Here is a 21,864-nt window from a genome sequence, read left to right as displayed (position 1 = left end):
TTCAACAACCTTTAAAAATATCTTTATTTTATAGAGAGGCAGAAGATAAATTAGAGCAGAGTCAGAAAATGGTGATTGAAAAGGAACAGTGTTTGCAGAAGTCCCAAGAGGAATGTATAAGGTTGAAGGTTGACTTACTTGAACAAAGTAAACAAGGAAAGAGGTATGTGTTTCTAAAGCAAATAATTGTTTTTGTAGGGGAAAATTTTTACTTAAAATTCTACCTAATTTTTAAAATGGAAAAATTTTGGAAATGTAGCAATAGAAAATTTAATATTCTTTTTTGTCCATTAATATAAAAATTTTTTTCTATTAAAATTTTCACATGTGGACTTTATGTTATTGGCATTTTGAATTGTGATTAATCCTTTAAAGCCTAATAATGATTATCAATGTAATGATATTATTTCTGAAATTAAATACAGTTCATGAGAAAGCATGGCAGAGACTTCCTTTAGGAGTATATAATACAATATCTATTTGTACAAGCCGTGTCTTAAGATAAAGTTTTGTAGGTAGCTTTTGGACCATATAATCATTATCTTTGAATGTCAACTAACTTTTAAACTAGTAAGGATTAAAAATTTTGTATTCTAATGAGATTTTTACAGTAATGTAATTTTAGCGGCTTTTACACAGGGTAAAAATAATCTGTATTTTTATCTTAACAAAAATACATTTAAAAAATTTATAGTGTGCTATAAATAATGTTTTGAAGAAAGTATATTTTGAAAGGTTGTCATAAATAGATTAAATATTTGTTTGCATGTTTATTTAAACTTCTAAAAACTGTTCAAAATCCATCTGTTATTTTTCATAAAAATGGGTTTGGAAAAACATTTTTCCTGCAGTGTTTTGTTAGTCTGGGGGACAATATATATATTTGGTAGGCAGTCCCTTAGTGGAAATGTTTAGGTTTTGGAGTCAGCTTTTACCTCGCACTGACTTTGTTACCTCAGGGAAACTATTTAACCTTCTTGAACCTCAGCTTGTTTATGTATTAGGTCAAGATGATATTGTCTTGATGTGAGGATTAAATGAAAATGAAAAAAGAAAGGTAAAGTGCTTTGTAAATACTAAACACTAACAATTGTAGCTTTTGTAATTGTTAACTCTGTGGCTAACTATTCTGAAACTCATGGAGTTCCCACTGTGGCACAGTGGGTTAAGGATCCAGCTTGTCTCTGTGGCGTTGCCTGTTCAATCCCTAGCTCCACACAGTGGGTTAGGGATCTAGTATTGCCACAGCTGTTGCATAGGTTGCAGATACACCTTGGATTTGATCCCTGGCCTGGGAACTTTCCTCTGCTGCCGGTGTGGCCAAAAATGAAAAAAAAGGAGTTCCCGTCTTGGCACAGCAGAAATGAATCCGACTAGGAACCATGAGATTTCGGGTTGGATCCCTGGCCTCGCTCAGTGGATTGAGGATCTGGCGTTGCCGTGAGCTGCAGTGTAGGTCACAGTCGAGGCTCAGATCTGGCATTGTTGTGGCTGTGGTGTAGGCCGGTGGCTACAGCTCCCATTAGACTCCTAGCCTGGGAACCTCCATATGCCGAGGGTATGGCCCTAAAAAGACCAAAAAAAAAGGAGTTCAAAAACGAAAAAAAAATTCTGAAATTCAGGCTTTATTTATTTAGATGAGCTTTTTGTACCTGTATTTTTTAAAATAACAAGATAGTAATACATGAAGATCAGCCTTATAGCTAAGAAGTTGTTCAAAGAAAGCGATAAGTTCTCTTCAGAACTTAGATAAGAGATAATTTTTTGGGTAGAGTATTGACTTTGCTTTCACAAGGTAAACAAGCAGGAATGGACACATTCCAGACAGTATATGCAAAAGCATAGAAGTACATTATTGCTGAAGACCTCTAGGAGTTTCGTTTACTTGGAAATGGACACATGTAGAGGATATAAGGCAGAAAGGACAGGCTTGGTCCAGGGTGTAAATGGCTCGATGTTTCATGCCAAAGGGTTTGTAGTTTAACCTGGAGAATATAAATATGGAATTGAGATTTTTAAGTAAAGATGTGATGTGAAGACTTGGAGTTTTGTGCTGAACTAGAATGAAGAGTGACATTCTGAAACTGAAAGATCAAAACCTTTGCAAAGGAGTTCCTTGGAGGGATAGAGCCAGAAAGCATAAATATTACTGGAAAAGACTGTTAAATTTTAAGTCCATGAAAATAAAAATCTTCTGTCTATAAAACACATCAATTAAGTGAAAAAGACAAGTCTAAAGCTTGGGGAATTATTTCCAAATAGTGTAATTCACAAAGATTAGTAATCAGAATTTGTAAAGAACTCTCACAAATTGCTTAAAATAGGTGGGGAAGGGAATCCAGCAATAAGAGACAAAGAATCTGAAGACATAAAGGACGGGAGACTCAAATGGCCAATGACACACGAAAGTTGCTTAACCTTACTGTGGCCAAAAATGTAAATTAAGGAGTTCCCTGATGGCCTTGTGGTTAAAGATCCAGCATTGTCACTGCTGTGGCTCTGGCTACTGCTGTGGCACGGGTTTCATCCCTGGCCCAGGAACCTCTGCATGCCCCAGGCAAGGCTAAAAAATGTAAATTCTCATTGTGGCTCATTGGATTAAGAACTTGACATAGAGTCCATGAGGATGTGGATTCGATCCCTGACCTTCCTCAGTGGATTAAGGATCTGGCATTGTCACAAGCTGCAGCATAGGTTGCAGATACGGCTCAGATCCAGTGGTGGTGTGGCTGTGGCTGTGGCTTAGGCCTGCAGCTGCAGCTCTGATTGACTCCAGAGAACTTCCATATGCTGCAGGTGTGCCGGTAAACAAACAAACAAAAAAACAATTTGGGGTTATAAAGCTGCAATTATTTCACACTATCAGATTGGCAAAAGTTTTAAATTTGATAATTATAACCTACTGAGCCTTTATTTGTAAATACTTTTTCTAAGCACTTTAGGTGTGTAACTGATTTAATCCGCAATCATATGAGTTTGATAATGCGCTCATTTAATAGATGAAGAAACTGAATTAGAGAATAGTTAAGGTCACTCATTTAGAGAGTGGTGGAGGTAGAATTTGAACCCCAACACTGTGTTTTAGGCCCCACTGGATTAAACACCATGCCAGAGCTAGTAGAGCAAAGTGGTTAGGTAGAAAGATTTTGGAAACAGTTTACACTCACTGTCACTTGGGATATCTTGGGCAAGTTGCTTAACTTCTCAGTTCCTTATTTTTGGCACGTATCTTTCTCAGAGATTGTCAGAAGGCTGAGATTGGGTTACTGTTTTATTATTCTATACTGCTTCTCTAAGTGTGGGTGAATGAATATGGTCTAACGAACTCTCATACACATTTCTGGTTGAGAGTAAATTGGTATAGCTGCGGAACAAAATTTTTTTTAATGATTTAATAAAACTGAAAGTGCACCTACATAATGCCTTCAACTTTGAAATACCTTTTGCTGGGGTTCTCTTGTGGTACAGCAGGTTAAGGCTCCAGTGTTGTCACTGCAATGGCTTAAGTCACTTTTATCACACTGGTTTAGTCTCTGGCCTGGGAACTTGTAGATGCCATGGGTGCAGCCAGAAAAAAAAGAGAGAAAGAAAGAAAGACAAGAAATAACTGGTGTTCCTGTTGTGGTTCAGCATTTAATGAGTCTGACTAGTATCCATGAGGATGCAGGTTCAATCCTTGGCACCTCGCTCAGAGGGTTAAGGATCCGGCATTACGGTGAGCTCTGGTGTAGGTCTCGGCTCGGATCTGGTGTTGCTGTTGCTGTGGTATAGGCCAGCAGCTGCAGCTCCGATTTGACTACTAGCCTGGAAACCTCCATATGCCACAGGTGCGGCCCTAAAAAGACACAAAACAAAACAAAAAAAGAAAAATACCTTTTGGAAGCTTCTTTAGGGTAGATAGTTCCTAGTTTTTCCGGGGTCGAGGATCAGATCCCAGCCGCAATTGCAACCTATGCCACAGTGGCAGTGCCTGATCCTTAACTAACTGTGCCTGGCCAGGAATTGAACCTACATCCCAGCACACCAGAGATGCTGCTGATCCTGTTGTGCCGCAGCGGGAACTCCCTTAGTTATTTATCTTAAAGAAGCTCTCATACATACTGCCAACAGACTGTGCAGAGGGATGTTCATTGTTACATTTGTATTAGCTGGAAGCAACCTCAGCATGTATCAACTAAAAAAAAAAAAAAATGGATGAATAAATTATACTATTTTAGAAGTTCCCGTTATGGCTCAGCAGAAATAAGTCTGACTAGCATCCAAGAGGACGCAAGTTTGGTCTCTGGCCTTGCTCAGTGGGTTAAGGATTTGGCCTTGCTGGTGAGCTGTGGTGTGGGTCGCAGACACGGCTTGAATCTAGTGTTGCTGTGATCTATGGTGTAGGCCAGTGGCTGCAGCTCCGACTCGACCCCTAGCCTGGGAACTTCCATATGCCATGGGTGCAGCCCTAAATAGACCAAAAAAAAAGTTATATTATTTTAATACAACAGAATAGTATATAGTAAGTTTTTTATTTTATTTTATTTTTTGTCTTTTTAATATTTCTTTGGGCCACTCCCTCGGCATATGGAGGTTCCCAGGCTAGGGGTTGAATTGGAGCTGTAGCCACCAGCCTATGCCAGAGCCACAGCAACGCGGGATCCGAGCCGCGTCTGCAACCTACACCACAGCTCACAGCAACGCCAGATCGTCAACCCACTGAGCAAGGGCAGGGACGGAACCTGCAACCTCATGGTTCCTAGTCGGATTCGTTAACCACTGCGCCATGACGGGAACTCCTATAGTAAGTTTTTTAAATGAACTATAGTCATATGGATGAGTATAGATCTTGAATGATAATGAGAAACAGCAATTTGTGGAAGAAGATATCTATCTATCTATCTATATGTATAGTGGTACCATTCATATAAAGTGTAAAAACATGGAAAATAGACTATGATATTTCATTGAATGTAAGATTCCACAGATTTTAAAGTACACAGTTATTTTAGTAATCATTATGGAAAAAAATCACCAGGAAGCTATGATATGCCATCAGTCGTACAATATGTACCAATTTTAGAGATCTTAAAAATGTGAAAACAGTGTGCCTCTTAGAATAGACAAACTCTGATGTACTCTTTGTGGATTTTTAGGTTAACATATGAATGTACAAAATGTATGGTAATATTAAAATAGACTAGGATTACCTCTGGAAGAAGTCAGGGGAACGGGATTACGAGGGGAACACACAGTGACCTCAACTCTGTAATGTCTGTAATGTGTTTTGTTTGCTTAAAATAAAAAAGGCTGCTTGAAATAAGAATCGCAAAGAGTTAAGATTCATAAATAGGGATATAATTATTCACTCTCTTCTGCATGACTGAAAAAGTCATGACCTTTCTAAAAGTTCATGATGAGGAAGAGTAGGTTAGTATAAAGTGGGTAAGTTTAACTTGGAAGGATGATGGAGGCAAGCACGTTATCTATGGAGGTTTTTTAAGTGAGAAACGCATGTATTCTTTGCTCTCTGATTCTAGCTATGCCAACTAAGGAATGGAATATATTCTTTTGTATTTTCAAATAAATTCCTTATTGTTGAAATTATTTTTTTATCCAAAACTTGGACCCATACAGACATCTGTTATATCCAGAGCTGCTGTCCAAACTTAAGAACCGTGTATATTCAGGAAGTAAGAAATATTTTCACTTGAATTTGTAAGCCAATGGAGAAGAGACTGAAAGTGCAGAAAATAGAAGTTCCTGTAAGGGAGGGGCTGAGATCCAGATTATAGATGGAATTCACCTTGGATTAGAAAAGAGTAACTAACTTCGAAAGAATGTGATGAATATAGGTTTGAATATAGAAAAGTTTTTGGGTGTAGGTATGAAGTTGACGCAGTGTAGCCCAGTAGTCTCAGTTCAGTGTAAGAAGTATGAGGAAGGGAGGGATCAGCTGAGGGGTGAGACAGCACAGCTGGGCTTAAGACAGTGCTTGCTAGTGGTTGGACTTTGCTGTGTAGTTTTTATATCTTGTATCACTAAAAGTTACTGTCATTTGAAATACCATTTTGAAAATTTACTTGGCCTTTGCAAAGATGACAGGATTCACTGAGTATTTCAATGTAGTATACGGTAGGCTGATTCTATAATACTTGATCTTTGAAGATTTCTCATACAACCTTAGGCTTCTTCCCTAATCTGTCTTTTCCAGACAGAGAAAAAATTGCCAACACATGATAATGTATGTATGTTTCAAAGTTTATAAGTATTTTATGTATTTTAAGTTTTCTTTCACTCTCTTTTACTTTTTTTTTTTCCTTTTAGTCTTTTTTTAGGGCCACACCTGTGGCATATGGAGGTTCCTAGGCTAGGGATCAAATCAGAGCTATAGCCACTGGCCTACGCCACAGCCACAGCAATGCTAGATCTGAGCCATGTCTGCAACCTATACCACAACTCACAGCAATGCCGGATCCTTAACCAATGAGTGAGGCCAGGGATCGATCCCGCATCCTCATGGATACTGGTCAGGTTTGTTAACCATTGAACCATGACAGGAACTCCAAGTTTTATTTTTCGTATTGATATCATACAGTGAAGAAATTATTGTAGTCTAATCTTTGTTCTTCATTTTGCTGTTTAAGCCTTACACTCTTTTTTAGTACAGAGAAATCTGCTTCTCTTTAGTTATTCCTTAAAATTAAATATAGGTTACTTTGGAACTTAAATATACAAGTGCAGAGCATTCTTTAATTAGTCATCCTTTTTTAAATTTTAGAGCTGAAAGACAAAGGAATGAAGCACTATACAATGCTGAAGAGCTAAGTAAAGCTTTCCAACATTATAAGGAAAAAGTGGCTGAAAAACTGGAAAAGGTAAGAGGCAATTTTGCAAATTCAGTGTTTTGGGTTGTTCATGTTCTGAAAATAGGTAGACGTAAATAGAATATCTTTATGGTTAAAGCAGGGAGTAATTTTTATGATCTCATTCCTAATAAAATCATTGAAATAAAGAGTCATAATTATTGGTTAAGTATAACATTCACAATCTTCTTATAGTGAGCAGAAACTTTTTTTCTTTCTTTTTTTAGGGCCGCACCTGTGGCGTATGGAAGTTCCCAGGCTAGGGGTTGAATCAGAGCTACAACAAAGCCAGCTCCTTAACCCACTGAGCAAGGCCAGGGATTGAACTTGCATCCTCATGGATACTAGTCAGATTTGTTTCCACCTGTGCAACGGGAAGAAACTTTTTTATCCAAAGAAGGAAAAAAGTGGAAATCAGAGAAGCAGCAAAGTATAGAGAAAGATGGGATAAATGAGAAGTTTGGAGCTAGAAGTAAAAGCTGGCAGTTTGTTCCCATCAGCTCAATGGAAATGAAGTCAGAGTTGATGATGTAGCCTTCGTTTGGTCTCCCTAGACCCACCACCCTGAGAAGGGCTCACTTCTGCCTCTCAGAGGGAAGGGCCCTTGGACAGTTCTACATGTAATATAGTGGCTTAATTATATTCACTGAATATCTTCAAGTAATACCACATAATAAATTTGTTTGGAGGGAGGCTACATGTTGGATGTTCATATAAAGTCTTTACATAATATTTATAAATTCTGTTCAAAGGAAGATAAAAAGATTGAAGAAAAATTATTATTAAAAATAAAAATATTATTATTATTTATTTATTTATTTATTTTTGCTATTTCTTGGGCCACTCCCGCGGCATATGGAGGTTCCCAGGCTAGGGGTTGAATCGGAGCTGCAGCCACCTGCCTACGGCCTAGGTCAGAGCCACAGCAACGCGGGATCCGAGCCGTGTCTGCAACCTACACCACAGCTCACGACAACACCGGATCATTAACCCACTGAGCGAGGGCAGGGACCAAACCCGCAACCTCATTAGATACTGAAGTCTGAAGTGTGAATTAATAAAATCACCGTTTTGGAGTTCCTGCTGTGGTGCAGTGGGTTAAGAATCTTAACTGTAGTGGCTCAGGTTGCTGCGGAGGTGTGGGTTCAATTCTTGGCCCCATGCAGTGGGTTAAAGGATCAGTGTTGCTGAAGCTTAGATTCAGTCCCTTGCTCGGGAACTTCCATATGCTGTGGGCGTGGCCATAGAATCAATCAATCAATCAATCAATCACTGTTTTGAAAGCCTTAGAAAAGGTGCCTCTGGAAATGAAACAGTGTAGAAGGGATTTTGTATAAGGTACTCTGGAGGGGAGGTAGAGTATTTCGTAGGGGGAATATCTTCCTGCAGAGGGAAGACTTTATAGAGGAAAGAAAATGTAAGAGATGATTTTTCCCCCCACACTTCTTAGGATTATCAATGTCAAACTGCTCAGCAGAGCCGTAGAGTTAAATAACCATAACCAAAGAAGTGGGGCAGATCTGTCCAGTCCTCCATTCCCACTGCTCAAACCTGGATGCTTGACTTTTATCTGTTTTGAATTTGGGGCTGTGATTTCATTGGGAGTATTCTGTGGCTGAAATTTCAAAAATTACTTCTCTGGAACATTTGTGGTAAAGTTGACCGTTAGTAACTTGGTGCAAGAATTCCTACATGAGTAGCCCGCCTTGTCCACGGGAGGCCAGAACAGTTCTGCTTTCAGGTAGGAGTGCTGTGGTTGCTCTCCTGCAGGCTCTTAACCATTTTTAGGCAGGTCGTCCCATCCCCTGCCCTGTTGTGCGTTCTTTCTTGCCCAGGAAGCTCCCTTTGCTCCTTTCACCTCAGGCTGGGGACCTAACCTTGTAGAATAGTTACTTCACTCTCCTGCTTTTTTGTGAAATCACAGCGTTTTAGTTTGAACGCCTAAAACTTATGACCACATTAGTGTGTCCACTTAAAACAAATTATTGTTTTAGGTTCAAGCTGAAGAAGAAATTTTAGAGAAAAATCTAATTAACTGTGAAAAAGAAAATAAAAGGCTACAGGAAAAGTGTGGTTTATATAAAAGTGAACTTGAAATTCTGAAGGAAAAGTTAAGGTATAGTATCATATTGTAGAAAGCGGATTTTTGTGTGGAAATGGAGAAAAAACTGAAACACTTAAATGTAGAATATTTTATATACTGTAATTATGGCCTTAAATTATGTAGAAAGATAGGCTTCATGATAGAAACTGTTTTCTTATAAAATTAGAATTTTAAATGAATAAAACATGTGTTGATGGTAATGTACTTATAAATATAGAATAATAGGATCAACATATTTGTTTTGCATATATTTAGAAAAAATTAACAGAGACAGAATGTCGTTGTAGTGTGACCGCATTAGCTGGTTAGTAAACTATATATTCTTCGAATCATGAAGACTCACCTAATCCAACCTATTCATTTCAGAGATGTTAAAAATATGAAAAAGGGAACTGATGAAATACAGTAAGAGTTCTGAACATTAAATTGTTCTAATATTTTGACATGTTTGACATGTTTTGACGTATTTTGTATATATGTTCTATAAAACATGTATATACATATATATTCAGAAATATTACTGCATAGTAAACTGTTAATGGTTAATTAGACTTTATCATTTACAGTTGTGGCTAATAGTTCACAATTTTTTCTTATACTGTTGAAAACCGTCTTGATGCTTCCTTGTGTCAGGAATTTGGAGTGAGCTCTCCTATTTTACAAAGGAAGCAGAGATGCTTCCAAGATAATAGAGTTATTCTGCCCAAGTACTTAAACCGTGAGACACTGGCCAAGTTTCATAACATTTCTTTGCCTCATTTTCCTTATCTGTAATTAAGCAGGGAGAAACAATAGTGCTAGCCGCATAACGTGGTGGGTGCCTAGCATGCTCTAAGGAGGCACTCAGGAAGTGTGAGCAGGTATTATTTCAGAATTAAGTTTTAAAATATTTAAAAAGTGAGATTAACTAAATATGACTTGAAAATATTTTAAAAGTAAGATTAAATATGATTATTGAAAATATGATTATTGAAAAGTGTGTATTTTATTTTCATTTTTATGCTTTTTTCTTCATAGGCAGTTAAAAGAAGAAAATAATAATGGAAAAGAAAAATTAAGGATGATGGCAGTGAAAAATTCAGAAGTCATGGCACAACTAACTGAATCTAGACAAGGTATTTTGAAGCTAGAAAGTGAGTTAGAGGACAAAGAGGAAATACTTAGAGAAAAATTTTCTCTAATGAATGAAAATCGAGAATTAAAAGTTCGTATTGCAACACAGAATGAGAGACTGGATTTGTGTCAACAAGAAATAGAAAGTTCAAGGGTGGAACTGAGAAGTTTGGAAAAAATTATATCCCAGTTACCAGTAAGTATGTGTGACAAAGAAAATATTTACCAAAGTGTCTTATTTTTTTTTAAATTACTCAGTGAATCTTATTACATACATAGTTGTACAACAGTCATCACAACTCAATTTTATGTATATAAAAGTCCTTTATAAGAGATCATCATTTTGTTGTTTTATTACCTTCTATTTTTTTCCTTACGTGTCTACTTTCAGTCATCAGATCTTTTTCTATCTAAACAATTTTTTTTTTTTTGCTTTTTTTAGGGCCGCATGTGTGGCTTATGGAAGTTGTAGGCTAGTGGTGGAATTGAAGCTGCAGCTGACAGCCTACACCACAGCGACACCCACGTGGGATCCGAGCCATGTCTGCAACCTATACCACAGCTCACGGCAGTGCCAGATCCTTAACCCACTGACTGAGGCCAGGGATCAAATCCACATCCTCATGGATACTAGTTGGCTTCATTGCTGCTGAGCCACAACGGGAACTCCAAGGATGGCACAGTTTTAAAAACAACAATTTTGTTGAAGTAACATCTACGTACCATAGAATTCACCCTGTTTAAGTTTACTGGTCAGTAATTTTTAGTAAATTTGCAAGTTTTCCAACAGTCATCGCAATCCAGCTCTCAGACACATTTATCATTTCCAAAAGGCCCCTTGTTCCCATTTAAAATTAGTCCCTGGGAGTTCTTCTGTGGCACAGTGGATTAAGGATTTGGTGTTGTCACTGCAGTGGCTCTGATCGCTGCTGTGGTGTGGGTTCTTTTTTTTTTTAAAGAATATTTATTTTTTAATTTATTTTTATTTTTTATTTTTTGCTTTTTAGGGCCACACCTGCAGCATATGGAGCTTCCCAGGCTAGGGGTCGAATTGAACCACAGCTCACGGCAGCACTGAATCCTTTACCCACTGAACCTGCAACCTGATGGTTCCTAGTTGGATTCATTTCTGCTGAGCCACGGTGGGAGCTCCTGTGGTGCAAGTTCTATCCCTGGTTCAGGAATTTCCATGGGTGTAGCCAAAAATAAAATTTAAAAATTAGCCCCTGTACCCACTCCTATTCCTAGGGAACCACTAATCCACTTTCTGCCTGTAGTGATTTGTCTTTTCTGGACATTATATATAAATGAGTTATACAATATATAGTCTTTTGCATTTGGTCTTTTCATTCTTAATGTTTTTGAGGCTCTTTTACCGTAATGTATATTGGCATCTCATTTCCTTTTTTTTTTTTCTTGCTTTTCAGGGCCGCACTTGCAGCATATGGAGGTTCCCAGGCTAGGGGTCGAATTGCAGATACAGCTGCTGGCCTGCTCCACAGCTCATGGCAACACTGGATCCATAATCCACTGAGCAAGACCAGGGATTGAACCTGCAAGCTCATGGTTCCTAGTTGGATTCTTTTCTGCTGTGCCATGATGGGAACTCCTTCTTTTTTTTTTTATTAAATATTTTTCCTTCGTATGGATATGCCACATTTTATTTATCGATTCACCAACAGGTGGAAGCATTTGGGTTGTTTCCAGTTCTGGACTGTTATGAATGATGCTGCTGTGAGCACCTGTATACAAGTCTCTGGCCACACATTTCTCTTGAGTAGATACCTAGGAGTAGAATGCTGAGTCATATGGAAAGTTTATGCCAAACTGTTTTCCAAAGTGGCTGCACCGTTTTATATTCTCACCAGCAGCATAGGAGGATTTGTGTTTCTCTCCATCTTAGCCAGTGTTTGTTATTATCTGCCTTTTGATGATAGCCATCTTAATGGATATTAATTGGTATTGCATTGTGATTTTAGTTTACATTGCCCTATTGGCTCTGTTGAGCAACTTTTTCTGTACGCATTAGAATGACACAGAATATCAAGATGTTTTATGGTAGTAGACAGCCACCTTTTCTCTATAAGTTATGTATATGACCATATTTATTTCTTTATTCATTCATTTTTTTTTTTGTCTTTTTTAGGGCTGCAGTGTGGCATATGCAGGTTCCTAGACTAGAGGTATAATCAAAGCTGTAGCCGCTGACCTAAGACCTACACCACAGCCACAGCCACAGCCACAGCAACATGGGATCCGAGCCGTGTCTGCGACCTATACCGCAGCTTGCGGCAACACCGGATCCTTAACCCACTGAGTGAGGCCAGGGATCGAACCTGCGTCCTCATGGATGCTAATAAGATTCATTAACCTCTAAGCCATGACAGGACCTCCTATACGACCATATTTATAAGTGAGATTAGGAATAAGGTAAGTATGCTTGTGTCAGAAATTTGTTATTGATAGATGAGATCTGTAAAGATGAAATCAATAAATTTATCTGTGTATCACGATTGGTTTCATATATGGTTGAATGGTAGACTTAGTAATTTTAAACTGTCAAGGAATTATGAAGCTGAAAGGGATCTTTGTAATCATCTGATTCAGTACCATCATTTTATTGGTGAAAAAATGTACACAAGAAAGTAAATAATTTGTCCAGCTTGCTAGTGGCAGAATTAAAACTAGAATGTATGATTCCTGGTTCCCATCCCTCTGTTATATCTACTTTCCTAGGGTGCTGATTGTTTGCTTAGATTTTTTTTTTTTTTTTTTTTTTTGGCTGCACCCATAGCATGTGAAAATTCCTGGGCCACAGATCCAGCCTGCACCACAGTAGTGATCCAAGCCACAGAAGTGACAATGCTGGATTCTTAACCCAGTGAATCATCTGGGAACTCCCAGATTTTTAATGTAATGTTTGCTTTTGAAATTGGGTAATAATAGGATGAAGGTAGCATTCATTTTATTTTTTAAAATTTTTATTATAGTTCATTTACAGTGTTCTGTCAGTTTCTGCTGCACAGCAAAGTGACTCAGCCGTACATCCATATACATTCTTTTTTTCATATTATTCTCCATGATGGTCCATCACACGTGACTAGATATAGTTCCCAGTGCTGTACAGTAATATCTCATTGCTTATCCATTCCAAATGCAATAGTTCGCATCTACTAACCCCAAATTTCCAGTCCCTCCCCCTCCGTCTTGGCAATCATAAGTCTGTTCTCCATGTCCATGAGTTTTTTCCTTTTCTATAGATAGGTTCAATTGTGCCGTATATTAGATTCCAGATATGAGTGATATCATATTTGTCTTTCTCTTTCTGACTTACTTCACTTAGTATGAGCATCTCTGGTTCCATCCATGTTGCTGCAAATGGCATTCTTTTGTTCTCCTTTATGGCTGAGTCATATTCCATTGTGTATATGTACCACATCTTCTTAATCCATTCATCTGTCGATGAACATTTAGGTTGTTTCCATGTCTTGGCTATTGTGAAGAGCGCTGCAGTAAACATAGGGGTGCATTATTTTTTTCAATGAAAGTTTTTGCCTGGGTACATGCCCAGGAGTGGGATTGCTGGGTCATATGGTAGTTCAATCTTTAGTTTTCTGAGGTACCTACATACCTCAGTTTTCTACAGTGGTTGTACCAATTTAAATTCCCACCAACAGTGTAGGAGGGTTCCCTTTTCTCCATACCCGCTCCAGCATTTGCTGTTTGTTGACTTACTAATGATGGCCATTCTGACTGTTGTGAGGTGGTACCTCAATGTACTTTTGGTTTGCATTTTTCTAATAATTAGTAATGTTAAGGATTTCTTCATGTGCCTATCGGCCATCCGTATCTGTATGTCTTCTTCGGGGAAATGTCTATTTAGGTCTTCTGCCCATTTTTCAATTGGTTTGTTTTTTTGTTTTAGTTTTAGTTTTAGTTTTTGTTTTTTGCTGTTTTATGAGTTGTTTGTATATTTTGGAGATTAAGCTCTTGTCGGTTGTATCATTTGAAATGATTTTCTCCCATTCTGTAGGGTTTTTTTTTTTTTTTCTAATTTCCTTTGCTGTACAAAAGCATTTAAATTTGATTAGGTCCCACTAGTTTATTTTTGCTTTTATTTCTATTGCTTTGAGAGACTGACCTAAGAGTACATTTATACAGTTGACGTCAAAGAATGTTTTGCCTATGTTCTCTTTTAGGAGTTTTATGGTGTCTTATATTTAAGTCTTTAAGCCATTTTGAGTTTATTTTTGTGCATGGTGAGTGTTCTAATTTCATTGATTTACATACATCTGTCCAGCTTTCCCAGTACCACTTACTGAAGAGACTCTCTTTTTCCCATTTTATATTCTTGCCTCCATTGTCAAAGATTAATTGACCATAGGTGTCCGGGTTTATTTCTGGGTCCTCTTTTCTGTTCCATTGGTCTGTATGTCTGTTTTGGTACCATTACCACAGCGTCTTGATAACTGTAGTTTTGTAATATTGTCTGAAGTCTGAGAGAGTTATGCCTCCTGCTTGGATTTTTCCCTTCGGGATTGCTTTGGGAATTCTGGGTCTTTTATGGTTCCATATAAATTTTTGGATTGTTTGTTCTAGTTCTGTGAAAAATGTCATGGATAATTTGATAGGGATTGCATCAAATCTGTAGATTGCTTTGGGCAGTATGGCCATTTTAATGATATTAATTCTTCCAGTCCTGGAGCATGAAATATCTTTCCCTTTCTTTGAATCCTCTTTAATTTCCTTGATTAATGTTTTATAGTTCTCAGCATATAAGTCTTTCGCCTCCTTAGTCAGGTTTATTCCTAGGTATTTAATTTTGTGTGTGTGTGACTTTAGAAGGCATTGTAGGTAGCATTCATTTTAAATTGATACTTTCATTTGACTTGGTATCGAGAATTACTTTATATATGGTTCTGAAAGTGATGTAGTAATATATGCTTGATCTCATGTAACATGGTTTGGAAATGGAGATTTTTTTTCTATTTCTAAAAAGTGTGGTTTGGTTATATAGTTCGAACGTAAAAGTCATTAAGTGCTTACCTTGCTCCCTTTTTTCAACTAATACTCCATTATTCAAAACATACAGAATACATATGAGACCACTGTAGCACATTTGCTAAATCTGGGAAATGTATTGTGATATCTACTTCAGACATTTTTAGAATAAAGTTTTATAGGGAAATATCCTCACTATGTATCCTCTGATGCCCTTTCTCTCCCTCTCTCCTCAGAGGAAGCTCCTGTTCTGAAATTCATGTGTATCCTTTTTGTCCATATTTTAAATATTGCCACATAAGGATGTATATGGGGAAAAAATATATATGTATAGTTTAGTGCGTTTTAAAACTACCACACATGCCTCTGTTGTTTTTCACTGTTACATTATGTGATGTCGCCATAATGATGTATGTAATACAGGTTTATTTCAACTATTGTGGTTTTCCCATTATGTTTTAAATTTTTACATTCGCCTATTGATGATGTTAGATTGTTTCTATTAAATTCACACAAAATTTTTTAAACTTGGAGTTCTGCATAAAAAAATTACATCATAGATATTATAAGTTCATATATGTTTGTTTTTAAACTTGCAGTTAAAAAGAGAGATGTTTGGTTTTAAATCATCTTTTTATAAGCACCAGACCAGTAGTTTGTCAAACAAGGAAGACAGTTATATTGGCTGCTGTGAGACAAATAAAATGGTGATTTCGGAATTGAGGTATGGTTTTCAGATGCTCAAGTTGTAGCAAATATAATATATTTTTAAATTGGTAATTAAATGAGGATGTTTAGTTGAGAAGTTGAAAAATATGCAGAAAGGTCTAATGTGTGTTATAACAGATATCCATATTTTTAAATTAATAATTGATTCTTAACATATTTTGATATTTTTTCAAATCTGTTTCTTTAAATAAAAAATGAAACATTACAGGGTGGATAATACCTTTGATCCTTATCACTAATCCCATTCTCCTAAGTATCCACTATCATGAGTTGGGTGTATAATCTTCAATTCATTTGTGTATGTTTACACTCTTATGCACTCATTTATTGTTTTTTAATTGTAAATTTTCAAATTTATCTGTGTTGAGGTAGGTAGGTGGAGTGATTGATCAATGGATGGATTAGTGTGTTTAGTTTAGTGTTGATAGCTATCTAAGAGTCTATCCTGTAACTCTGTCACAATTTATCTGTTCCTTTATTAGTAGTTACCTTAGGAGTTCTTGTTGTGGCTCGGCAGAAACAAATCTGACTAGCATCCATGAGAACGCAGGTTCGATCCCTGGCCTCACTCAGTGGGTTAAGGATCCAGTGTTGCCATGAGCTGTGGTGTAGGTCACAGACGTGGCTCAGATCCCTTTTTGCTGTGGCTGTGGTGTAGGCCAGCAGCCACAGCTCTGATTCAACCCCTAGCATGGGAATTTCCATATGTCACGGGTGCAGCCCTAAAAAGCAATAATAATAATAATAATAATAATAATAATAAGTAGTTACCTTATTACCAGTTTTCCTCTATTACAAATAGCACTGCAAAATATATACACATACATGTTTCCTGTACAGTATGGGAGAGTTTCTCTAGCAAATATTTCTAAAAGTAAAATTGCTGGGTCATAGGGTGTATACTATAAGTTTCTAAATTGGCAGTTTCAGTGTCATCAGTGGTATATAAGAGTTTCAATATCCTGGCCAATAGCTGACTAATATCAGGAGTTTTAACTTACATTATATTTTGAAAAAAAATTTTTTTCCATGTCTTTTTTTTTTTTTTTTTTTTTTTTGTCTTTTTAGGGCCGCACCTGCAGCGTATGGAGGTTACCAGACTAGGGGTCAAATTGAGCTGTAGCCCCCGGCCTACACCATAGTCACAGCAAGGCGGGATCTGAGCAGCGTCTGTGACCTACACCACAGCTCATGGCAACGCCAGATCCTTAAACCACTGAGCGAGGCCAGGGATCGAACCCACATCCTCACAGTTGCTAGTCGTGTTCGTTATCCACTGAGCCACGACGGGAACTCCTCTATTTTGAAAATTTTTAATTTGATGGTAAAAATGAGCTGAGGTATTTTTATAGTCTCTTTCTAATAATTTTTGGTTTACTTTCTTTTGTGCCAGGATTAAGCTTGCAATAAAAGAGGCAGAAATTCAAAAGCTTCAGGCAAACCTGACTGCAAATCAGTTATCTCACAATCTCATTGCTTGTAATGATAACCAACAAAGTGGCAAATTAAATAGTGTAGAAACAGAACCTGTAAAATTAGGAGGTAATCAAGTAGGTGAGTATATTATGTTCAATTCTTTTAATAAGTTATTTTTAGAATTCTTTATGATAGTTTTTTAAAAAAATTATAGTTGATTTACAATGTTCTGTCAATTTCTGCTGTACAGCTGAGTGACCCAGTTATAAATACATATACATTCTTTTTCTCATTATCTTCTATAATGTTCTATCACAAGTGATTGGATATAGTTCCCTACATGTGATAGTTTTTAAAAGAAGTAGGAGTTCCCGTAGTGGCGCAGTGGTTAACGAATCCGACTAGGAACCATGAGGTTGCGGGTTCGGTCCCTGCCCTTGCTCAGTGGGTTGATGATCCGGCGTGGCCGTGAGCTGTGGTGTAGGTTGCAGACACGGCTCGGATCCCGCGTTGCTGTGGCTCTGGCGTAGGCCGGTGGCTACAGCTCCGATTCGACCCCTAGCCTGGGAACCTCCATATGCCGCGGGAGCGGCCCAAGAAATAGCAACAACAACAACAACAAAAGACAAAAAGACAAAAAAAAAAAAAAAAGTAGATTATCAACTGTTTGGTTTCTATTATTAACCATACTTGATAATCTGTTATTACTACTTATGTGTTGATAAGACAGCAAAAATTATTTCAGAGTTCTTGAACTTTGCATCATTCTTTAAAAATTACTTTATTGAAGTAAAATTGATTTACATAATGCATTCTTTCGAAGTATTTGGAAAATGTTTCTTTTTTCCTGTATTGTTTACCTGGTTACCATCACCACAATCAAGATGTACAACAGCCCCCTTAACTTCCTGGGAAATGTTCCAAGACCCCCAGTGGATGCCGGAAGCTGTAGATAGTACTGAACCCTATTACTGCTACATTTTTTTCCAACACTTACATACCTAGGATCAAATTTAACTTGTAAATTAGGCACAGTAAGAGATTAACAATAATAACATAATAAAGTAGAATAGTTATGATGACATACTATAATAAAAGTTATGTGGATGTGACCTATCTCTCTCAAAATACCTTATTAAACAAATTTAATGCCTTTTCCATCTTCACACATTGTGGGTGTAACTTTTGTAGATTGAGGTCTGACAGCAAAACTAGTACAAATTTTTTTTTCTTCGCAGTTTCACAGATAGAAGATTCTTTCTTACCATAGATCTTTGCAACCTTAGCATACATTTTATTTTCTTACCTTATTAAGTCTAGAACTTTCACCTTTCACTGAAACGCAGTATGTTATGGCTTCTCTTTGGGATATTAGAATTGCTAGCATCATTGTTCTTGCACTCTGGGACCGTTATTAAGTGAAATAACACAAGCACTGCCATACTGCCACAGCCAATTTGATAACCTAGATGGTTTCTAAGTGACTAACAGGCAAGGGTACTCTGGAAAAAGGAATTATTCACATCCTAGGCAGGGTGGCTCTGGCATAGGCCAGAGTGGAGCTGAGCAGCAAAGGACATTGTGAAACTTCGTCAAGCTAATCGGAATAACGCGTGGTTTAAAACTTATGAATTGTTTGTTTCTCGAATTTTCCCTTTATTATTTTCTAGCCTCAGTTGACAGCAGGTCACTGAAAGGGCAGAGTGTGAAACTGAGGATAAGGGAGGATGGCTGTGTGATATTTCTCTCAGGATCCTTATACTCCTTCCAGTTTACTTTGTGTTGAGTTTTCTCTTTTTAAAAAAATTTTCTTGGCATTCCCGTCGTGGCACAGTGGTTAACAAATCTGATGAGGAATCATGAGGTTGCGGGTTTGATCCCTGGCCTTGCTCAGTGGGTTAAGGATCCTGAGTTGCTGTGGCTCTGGCGTAGGCTGGCGGCTACATCTCTGATTAGACCCCTAGCCTGGGAACCTCCATATGCTGCAGGAGCGGCTCAAGAAAAGGCAAAAAGACAAAAAAAAAAAAAAAAAAAAAAAAAAAAAATTCTTAAAGCTTAGAGTATTGACTTTATTTTATTATTTTTTTCTCCGGCTGCGCCCATCTATGTACGCATGCATGCTGCAGCGTGGCAATGCCAGATCCTTAACTCACTGAGCCAAGTGGGAACTCCAGATTATTAACTTTAAGCCTTTCTTCGTTTCAAGTATTTAAGGGTATAAATTTCTCTTCAGGCAGAGCTTTAGTGCATCCCACTAATTTTTATATGTTTGTATGTGTTCATTTTATTCACTTCAAAATATCTTATAATATCTCTTATGTGTGTTTCTTTCCATTTGAGACATTTTCCAAATATCTCCATATTAAGAGCAATGCACATTAGATCATTACTATTAAACAAATTCATGAATGAACCTGATTTCTGTTTCTTTAATGTTTTGAGATTTAGTTTATTGCTCAGCATATGATCTTGATGAATATTCCAGAGTCACTTGAAAAATTCTGTATTCTAATTATGGGGTGAAATTTTTTTCCCCAGTTCTTTTGAGATATAGTTGACGTACAGCGCTGTATAAGTTCATGTAAAGCGTATTATGTATTATAAATGTTTTCTGAAATGATTACCACAGTAAATTTAGTTAATATCCGTCATATCATGTACATACCAAAAAAAAGGAAAAAGGTTTTTTTTTCTTTTATGTGCACTCGTAGGATCTGCTCTCTTAACAGCTTTCGAATAAACCATACAGCAGTGTAATCAGTGTCATGTTGTTCTTTAGGGCTCACTTTTACTTTTAATATGCTTGGTTCTTAGCCAGTAATTAACATGAAGTAACCACTGTGTAGAAGAAAACTTGCAATATTTGTAATAATAGCAAATCACTTGAATACTTTATGTATGATTATCTAGGTTATTAGGTAGTCATTTTAAGACCCTTTGGGTTTTGTTTATTTACTTGTTTATTGCTTAGAAATTTGAGTATTACCCTTTCTTCCTTTCTTTCCTCCTTCCTTTCTTCTCCTTTTTTTCTTTATTATAAAGTATAGTTGACCTTCAACCCTGTGTTAGTTTCAGGTGCACAACATAATGATTCAACATTACAAAATCACCTCAGTAAGCTTAGTTACCATCTGTCCCCATACAATGTAGTTACAGTATTATCGACTGTATTCCCCATACTTTACCTTTCATCCCTGTGACTTATTTATTTTGTGACCGGAAGTTTGTATCTCTTGATCTGCCCCACCTATTTCACTATCACTTCCTCCTTTCCCATTCCCTACTGCAATGACCAGTTTGTTCTGTGTATCTATGAGTCTCTGTTTTGTTATGTTTGTTCCTTTGTTTTGTTTTTTTTCTTGATTCTGCTTATGAGTGAGATCATACAGTATTTGTCTTTGTCTGGCTTTATTTCACTTAGCATAATACCTTCTAGATCCATCCATGTTGTTGTAAATGGCAGAATTTTGTTTCTATTTTATGGCTGATTTTCTCTTGTATAAATACATTCTGTGTATACGTCTTCTTTATCCATTCATCCATTGATGAACACTTAGGTTGCTCCTATGATCTTGGCTATTGTAAATAATCTGTGATGAGTGTAGGAGTGCAGGTATCTTTTCTAATGAGTATCTTGTTTTCTTCAGAAAAATACTCAGAAGTGGAATTGCTAGATCTATGGTAGTTCTATTTTTAATTTTTGAGGAACCCCCACTCTGTTTTCCACGGTGGCCGCACCAATTTACATTCCTGCTAGCAGGGCACGAGGGTTCTCTTTATTCCACATTCTTGTCAACACTTTTTATCTGTTACCTTTTTATTTATTTATTTTTTTTGGCCAAAATGTGGCGTATGGAATTCCCCAGCCAGAGACTGAATCTGAGTCGGAGTTGTGACCTATACCACAGATGCAGCAATGCCAGATCCTTAACCCACCTTACCTGCTGCACTGTATGTCAACTATTCCTCAGTAAAACTGGAAGACAACTATAAATGTAGTAAAATTCATTCATTAAGAAATAAAAAAATACCATAAAAAACTGGAAGAAAAACAATAAAGTTTTTTTTTTTTTTTTTTTTTTTTTTTTTCTTTTTAGGGCCACACTCGCAACATATGAAAATTCCCAGGCTAGGGGTCAAATCGGAGCTATAGCTGCCGGCCTACACCACAGCCACAACAACATGGGATCCCAGCCGTGTCTGTGACCTACACCACAGCTCAAGGCAACGTCGTATCCTTAACCCACTAAGCGAGGCCAGGGATCAAAACTGCCTCCTCATGGAGTCTATTGAGATTTTGTTTCTGCTGAGCCACAGCAGGAGCGCCAATAAAGTGTTTTTAAAATGCAAAGAAAAAGGTAGTCTGGTTAGATTCTTTTGCAATCTCTGTCCAGCTTTTCCAATACCATTTATTAAAGGGACTATCCTTTTCCCATTGTAAATTCTTGTCTCCTTTGTCATAGATTAACTGAACATGTAAGTGGGGGTTTATTTCTGGGCTGTCTGCTTTGTTCCATTGAACTGTATGTCTGTTTTTATGCCAGTGGCATAGTGTTTTGATTGTTGTAGTATAGGTTCAAATCAGGGAACATACACCTCCAGCTTTGTTCTTTCTCAAGACTATTTTTGGCTATGGGGTTTTCTGTGTTCCCATAC

At 37.3% G+C, this 21,864-nt stretch overlaps 1 protein-coding gene across 7 annotated transcripts in view; it reads left to right on the top strand.

Moving 5' to 3' along the window:
* The window catches only part of CCDC18 (coiled-coil domain containing 18), a 167,013-nt gene that overhangs the window by 12,232 nt on the left and 132,917 nt on the right, over positions 1-21,864 (top strand). For 6 of the 7 annotated variants that reach the window (XM_085023994.1, XM_085023995.1, XM_021090195.2 and 3 more), the window contains exons 6-11: positions 35-163; positions 6,761-6,857; positions 8,840-8,961; positions 9,967-10,258; positions 15,663-15,787; positions 17,186-17,346. In XM_085023994.1, the coding sequence (XP_084880120.1) occupies positions 35-163; positions 6,761-6,857; positions 8,840-8,961; positions 9,967-10,258; positions 15,663-15,787; positions 17,186-17,346 (926 nt within the window). Of the gene's footprint in view, positions 1-34; positions 164-6,760; positions 6,858-8,839; positions 8,962-9,966; positions 10,259-15,662; positions 15,788-17,185; positions 17,347-21,864 lie in introns of those variants that run through there. The other variant, XM_085023997.1, reaches the window with a different exon arrangement.

This window comes from Sus scrofa, chromosome 4, assembly GCF_054392235.1.
Source record: "Sus scrofa isolate SSC_HxYL_T2T_F1_AM1 chromosome 4, Sscrofa_HxYL_maternal_Yorkshire_Landrace_v2.0, whole genome shotgun sequence".
NCBI classification, from domain to species: Eukaryota; Metazoa; Chordata; class Mammalia; order Artiodactyla; family Suidae; genus Sus; species Sus scrofa.
The sequence above is the reverse complement of the archived record's forward strand: the minus strand, read 5'-3'. Positions and strand labels throughout refer to the sequence as shown.